We start from the raw sequence: 7,274 nt of genomic DNA on the forward strand, positions 1-7,274 counted from the left end.
AGTTGTTATTAAAAAAGATAGCAAAGTGTTGTTACGAGGATTTTCTTCGATCTCGTTTCTTATTGATAATTTATTTTAAATCAAATAAAAATTAATAAAAAAAACAACAAATAATGAGTAATATACATGCATTAGATATACTACCATTAACAACCTTGTCAAGGGTAGAAAATTAAATTATTGGTTAATTTTTCTAGAAGCTACTATTTGGTTAATTTTATGTTTAACTCTCAAGAGAGATGGAATTTATTTTATTATAGTTTCCTTATTAGGTTATTTAGTGACCGATTATCAAACATTTATTCGATAAGTGTTTATCGGTAAAATTTAACACTATTATTTACATATCGGGTAAGATTTTAGTCCACCAAAACGACATCCAATACAACAATTTACCCGGTAAACGCTTACTGTGGTAAGAGTCGTTGCCCTCACTTATCGGGTAAGATTCATGGTCTTTGTCTTGCTCTTACCGGATAAGATTTTTAGTTCTTACCATATTCATCTGGTGAGCTAACATGACTTGACAAGTACTTGTTCGAGTAAGTGTTTGGTAAATGGCTCCTTAGTTTTCTAAGTTGATTAGGATTCCATCTCCTTAGTTTATTTTCTAGTTTCCTTAATAAGTTGATTTTATTTAGTTTCCCAAGTTTCTTGGTTATTTTTTTTTTAGAGGGGTTTGGCTTGGCTATATTTAATATATAATATATAATACTTATATATACACACACATACGTGTATAATCATCATGAACCATCTGTATGTATAAATATATATACACACACACGAAATCATCTGAGCAATGATAATTGAAGCCGTAGATGGAGGTGGACGGGGTTCATCAATGATGAGAAGGGGGAAAGTTTTGACGGAAACAGTGTTTGTCTTTGACTCTCCAAGCTCTAACGTAAACATTTTGGTTCTTTATCATAAAATTTTATCTAAAAAGGTTAAAGTAATATCATATGTCAAGAAAATCATTTTCCCCTCGAGTTTAGCAGACCTGGTAGACGGCCATTTGGTCGAGGGACCAAATTAAAAAAATGCATACCACCATGTACTATACGTAATGTCCGAATTTGGGGACTAATTTCGTAAAGTTACACATACCACAAGTACCAAATATGTAATTTACTCTTCATTCAACCAAGATTGCTTGTTCTAGGAAATTTCCTTCTTCTAGTTTAACTTTGCATATGCGTGTACATTTTCGTATTTACACATTCATGGCTTATGTATTCATCTCTACCTTCTTCTACTTATGAATGCAAAATGTTTAATTATTTACATTGAGGTTGACGTCGATATGACATTTGGCCGGTTTTTCGTCTTTCATCTTTACCGAGCTTCCTTCAACAAATGAAGTTGGTTCGACTTTTTATTTTATGGATGCGTTAATAACTTAATATTATATTCTACAATCTGTATAACTATTTCAGAATATACTTTTTTTAATTAAAACAAGTTTTAGAATTTGTTTACATTGAGGTTGACGTCGTTATGACATTCGGCCGGCTTTTCGTCTTTCATCTTTACCTATCTTCCTTCTATAAACAAAGTTGGTTCGACTTTTTGTTTTATGGATGCGTTAATAACTTAATATTATCCTACAATCTGCATAACTATTTTAGAATTTATTTTATTCTTTGATTATTTTATAAGGAAAGATATGTCTTATTTTATTAACAGATGAAACGTACCTTCGATGAGTCTTATCTTTTAAAAAGATATTATAAAAAAATTACTAATTCTATTGTTAAATAGTTGGTTAATTAACTTTGTTTATTTTACTTGACCAATATGCTTTCTTACAACTTTTTTCTATATATTTTTGTTGCAATAGTCATTAGTTGGTAAAAATACAGAACGACTTTACTCATATATGTATATATATATACACACACACACACATAAAGAGAGAGAGAAGGATGATCGTGTGAGAAGTCAATTAACATACAAGAAGCACGAGAATAACCAAATCACATATGATGATATCAGCTTTCAATCTTTAACATGTTTTTTATTTAAGAAATTATATAATTTAAATTTATTTATTAATAGCAAACAATAAAAAAATGAAAAAAAAGACTAAAATACATCTTCTTTTAATTGATGGAATTTAACGTTCATCAACGAAATATACCAAAATGGGACAAAAATACAAGCTACGATGATAACTTAGTAGGGACTAGAACCAAGAATTTTTGAAAAGCACAGGGACCAAAAAAGAAGTTTACTCAAAAATTAACTTTGAAATCCGTAATTTTGCAGAATTAAATTTAATAGTGGGTTAAAGAATTTCGTTAGACGAGAGGCATTTTCGTAAAAGTCATGTCATCTTTTACGAATCAAAAATTACGAAACCAAAATCATAAAATCGATTTTGATAAAAAGAACAAAAATGCTTCTCATTTAACACTAACATTTTTAACAACTAATAAAGAAAGGAACCTTAGGGGTCGTTTACCAAACACTTAGCCGGTAAGTGACGGTAAGTGATTATCAGTAAAATTCACTTACCGGTAAGATTTTAGTTCACCAAAACGACATCATATGCAACAATTTACCCAGTAAACGCTTATCGTGGTAAGAGTCGTCGCCCTCTCTTAGCGGGTAAGACTCTTGATTCTTGTTTTGCTCTTATCGGGTAAGATTCTTGGTCTAACCATATTCATACAGTGAAGTGATGTTACTTGGTAAATGCTTACTCGGGTAAGCGTTTGGTAAACGGCTCCTAAATATTTTTTTCTAAAATTAATGTTATTTTCATAACAAATTTATTGGTTTATTAATTACTTATAGGGAGGCCTGCTGGAGTTTTACAAAGGTTAATTTAATGAAATAAAGAGTTTGATTTAGCCATCTCCTCCTCGTAATATTCTCCAACTCCATTGCAGTGCAACATGACCTGCTTTCCACTCCATTCTAGTCTCCCATGTCCTACATACCACACGAAAACCTCCAGAAATCCCTAATTACCATTCTTCACATGTGAATTCGACATCACCCACTTCCATATTTGGGTTTTTTGATCTTCAACGTTTTCATATTTTTGAGCTTGTATTAGAAGAAAAATGAGAGGAGGGAAGTTAGGGTTTGTGATTTGCGTTTGGTTTTGGTCTTTGTTTTTGTGTGGATGTTGTTTGGGTAGATTTGTGGTGGAGAAGAGCAGCTTGAAGGTGATTTCACCTGAGAATATAAAAGATACATATGAATGTGCTCTTGGGAACTTTGGTGTTCCTCTTTATGGTGGAACATTAACTGGTTTGATTGTTTATTCACAAATGAATCAAAATGCTTGCAGCAGTAACTTCACTCATGATTTCTCTTTCAAGAACAAGACTCATGGCAGCCTTCCGGTTTTTCTCCTTGCAGATCGCGGTGGTAATAATACTTTCCCTCTTCATTCATCATGTTTTTAATGAAGTGTTCTAATAGACTACGCCGCTGTTTGGTTGTGGATTAATCTGTATTTATAGATTAGAAAGGATCTTGTTTAGACTTATACTTCATGAATAGAACTCTTAAAACCCCTTATCATAAAGCTATTACGAAACAACATAGTTGTTTGAATAAGCTACGAGTCTTATTAAGCTGCTAATAATGGGATCCTAAGTTTGTAACACCAAACGATTATACGTTATTCGCAAAAGCGTTGCAATAAGTTTATAAGACGTCGTTAAGAAGTCCTGTTAGTTTTTTATAAACCGGATTTTATTGTAGAGTGTGATGTGTTTAATTTATTTTGTACGATGTTAAATTGTTGATATGAATATTTGTTGGCATTTAACTGTAATTTACGGGGTTATTGATTCTATTTATATATGCTATACTATTCAAATGCTTAAATGTAGGTGTTTTATTTATTTAAATGTGTTTTATTAAGTAACTTGTTTAATTGAATGATAATTAGTTTGAAATTAATTATTTAATATACAAAGAATTTATTTTGGTTACAATTAAATTGTATAATTTATAAGTTAAAAAAAGAAAAAAAGAAAAATAGGAGTTAAATTTGTAAATAATTAATAAATGCAAAGATGTAATTAAAAATCTAGATAAAATAGAAATTTGGAATATACTTTGAATATTTTATTTGATGTTAAAAATAATGTAATGGTTGGAGAATGATCATTGTTTGCATCAAATTTTATACCAATTTGGTTCAGAAATGATGCAAACAATTGTAGATGATGAGAGTGTCTCGATTCTTCAGGTTGTTTCTTTACAGAAAAGGCATGGAATGCACAAAACGCCGGTGCCGCCGCTATTCTGGTGGCCGATGACCGACCTGAGCAATTGATCACCATGGATTTGCCCCAAGAAGGAGGTGCACGTTTCGACTACATCCAAAACATAACAATCCCTTCGGCACTCATTACCTTTTCACTTGAAGATGCAATAAAGAAAGCCTTAAGCAACAATGATCTCGTTCGTGTAAATCTTGATTGGACCGAAGCCCTCCCTCATCCTGATGAGCGAGTTGAGTACGAGTTTTGGACGAATAGCAATGATGAATGTGGGCCCAAGTGTGATACCCAAATAGATTTTGTCAAAAACTTTAAAGGTGTCGCTCAAATTCTTGAGAGAAAAGGGTACACTCGGTTTACACCGCATTACATCACTTGGTATTGCCCAGAGGAATATATTTCGAGCACAAAATGCAGGTCTCAGTGTATCAACTATGGAAGATATTGTGCTCCGGATCCGGAACAAGATTTTAGTAAAGGATATGAAGGGAGGGATGTAGTTCTTCAAAATTTACGACATGCTTGTCTCTATAAAGTGGCGAATGAAAGTGGAAACCCGTGGATTTGGTGGGATTATGTAACAGAGTTTGCTACTCATTGCTCAATGAAAAACAACAAGTATAACAAAGATTGTACGGAGGAAGTTATCAAGTCACTTGGTGAGTTAAACATCTTTTGAATTAGCACACTATAACAAAATTGGGTTTATAGGACATCAAAAATGTCCAAGAGTTTGTTTGTTAGTAGCTTAAGAAGCTTAACTAGACTCACACCTTATTTGATCAGCTATACATGACTGTTTAATAGTGGCTTAATGAGACTCACACCTTAATCTTCATTCTGCACCTTTTTGAATCTTAAAATAAATCTTTAATTTGACAATTTTCCATGCAATTTCTTTTAGTTTGAGAAAATGACAATTTTGTTTAAATGAGTCGACCCATATATCCCTTGAATCGGAAAATGAACAAAAACAACAGACTTTCATGCATAACTCGACGAAAAAACACTCATCACAACAAAATTAGATTTATAGGACATCAAAAATATTTTAAATGTCTTAATAGATTGTTTTACAAGACTTAAGCTTATAGCATCAAACAATTATGCGTCTTATTTAAAAGCGTTGCAATAAGTTTATAAGACATTCTTGAATGCTTTGACAAATATTTTAGGACACCTTTAAAATAAAATGTGGCTTAGCTTTTTTAAACACATGTTTTTATAGAACCTTCGTTTTTTACAGAAATTTAGTGACTCTGCAATGTGACATACAGTTGTTATAAATGTAGTCCCATAAAGCAGTCTATTAGAACACTTGACACATTTTTGGCGTCAAACCCTATTTTGTTGTAGCGACTTTGGTGATTGATTAGGTTGGTTTTTGAAAGTTTTTTGTTGTTACTTTTCAGTTTTTTGATTGAAAGGGACAATGGGTGTTTAGATAAAAGTGCATTGAATTGTTTTCTTTCATTTCTAAGGAGTTGATATCAAGAAGATAGATGAATGTGTGGGTGATCCAGAATCAGATGCCGAAAACGCAGTCCTTAAAACCGAGCAAGAAGCACAGGTGTGTTCGTAAAGAAATTATTGCCATCACTTACACCCCAATGACATCAACTACCCCTTTTTTTCTGGGTGGGGAGGAGGGACATTGAGGGTGATTTTGTAATTTGTGTATGTGATGATATGATCTTTAACATGCTCGTAAATCTGCAGATAGGGAAAGGTGTCCGTGGGGATGTGACGATACTACCAACTCTCATAATAAATAACAGGCAATATAGGGGTGAGCATCTAGAACTAAAAGCATGATGTTATATATCTATATATATATATATATATATACACACACACACACATACATGCACACACATGTGTGTGTATATATTGTAATAGTTTTTCATGGAAATAACTCCTCTACTGTTTGGTTCAGGTAAGCTTGATAAAAGGGCAGTTTTGAAAGCCATATGTTCAGGATTTGAGGAGACCACAGAGCCAGCTCTTTGTTTAAGCGAAAGTTAGTGCATATAGTTTCATTTTTTTCTATTATTCCAAGCAAATATGCAAGTATCTCTTATGCTCGATGAATTTCGCCTTAGTAATTAAGGGTTGTTTATTAAACACTTACCATCTATTATCAAATAAGAAAATGCTTACCCGGTCATAGATTGATGGTTTTTACGTCCCAACAATCTTATTATGCAATTTTGCTAACCGAGAATCTTATATAACCCATAGGCAAGGGTGATGACTCTTATTCTGTAAGCACTTACCGAGTTTGTCTTAGTAAACGGCCCCTAAGCTAACATATCCCACTAGAAGGTAGGGTGTGGGGAGGGTGAGATGTATGCAGACCTGTCGTCTACTCCAAAAGGGTTGAATTAATGATGTTTTGTTATTGTATTTGCAGAAATAGAAAGAAACGAGTGTCTAGAAAACAACGGTGGTTGTTGGATGGATAAAGTTGCTAATATTACGGCATGCAAGGTACTTGTATGTTTGTCTTGATATCGAACCTATTTTCGCATATGAATTAGGTTGTTTTATCTTGCGAGCATGTTTATTTTGTCTAGGATACCTTCCGCGGGAGAGTGTGTGAATGTCCAATTGTGGAGGGTGTGAAATTTATTGGCGATGGTTATAAACACTGCGAAGGTAATTTGGTTCTTATTGTGATTGCCTCCATCGAAGAATTAATGGAATATTTGACCATATTCTGTAACGATGTCCACCTTCTTACCTAGTAGGCTAAAACACATTTGGTTGAGCATATAGTTTAATGGAATGTCTAAACTACCCCTCATAAGTTGGGGAATTTTGTGGACCGACTTTGATGGTATCGATTTCTTGTAATGGTTAATCAAGTGCAAGATGGTGATTTTGGATTGAAACCTGAGGTGCTTTGTAATTGCGTTGCAGCTTCAGCTGCCCTAAATTGTGGAGTTAACAATGGAGGCTGTTGGAAAAGCAGCAAAGAGGACAAGACCTATTCTGCTTGTATTGTTAGTTCTCTTTCCCCCC

The 7,274-nt window shown here is 33.3% G+C and overlaps 1 protein-coding gene across 2 annotated transcripts in view; it reads left to right on the forward strand.

The window, feature by feature from the left end:
• The first annotated feature begins 3,074 nt into the window (after positions 1-3,074).
• Positions 3,075-7,274, forward strand: part of LOC112512527 (vacuolar-sorting receptor 1-like) — a 6,916-nt gene continuing 2,716 nt past the window's right edge. For both annotated transcript variants that reach the window (XM_025118534.1, XM_025118533.1), the window contains exons 1-8: positions 3,075-3,384; positions 4,217-4,909; positions 5,732-5,820; positions 5,970-6,039; positions 6,187-6,270; positions 6,664-6,740; positions 6,827-6,908; positions 7,173-7,255. In XM_025118534.1, the coding sequence (XP_024974302.1) occupies positions 3,075-3,384; positions 4,217-4,909; positions 5,732-5,820; positions 5,970-6,039; positions 6,187-6,270; positions 6,664-6,740; positions 6,827-6,908; positions 7,173-7,255 (1,488 nt within the window). The remainder of the gene's footprint in view (positions 3,385-4,216; positions 4,910-5,731; positions 5,821-5,969; positions 6,040-6,186; positions 6,271-6,663; positions 6,741-6,826; positions 6,909-7,172; positions 7,256-7,274) is intronic.

Source organism: Cynara cardunculus (genome assembly GCF_001531365.2).
Source record: "Cynara cardunculus var. scolymus isolate 2C chromosome LG 5, CcrdV1, whole genome shotgun sequence".
In the NCBI taxonomy this organism is placed as follows: domain Eukaryota; kingdom Viridiplantae; phylum Streptophyta; class Magnoliopsida; order Asterales; family Asteraceae; genus Cynara; species Cynara cardunculus.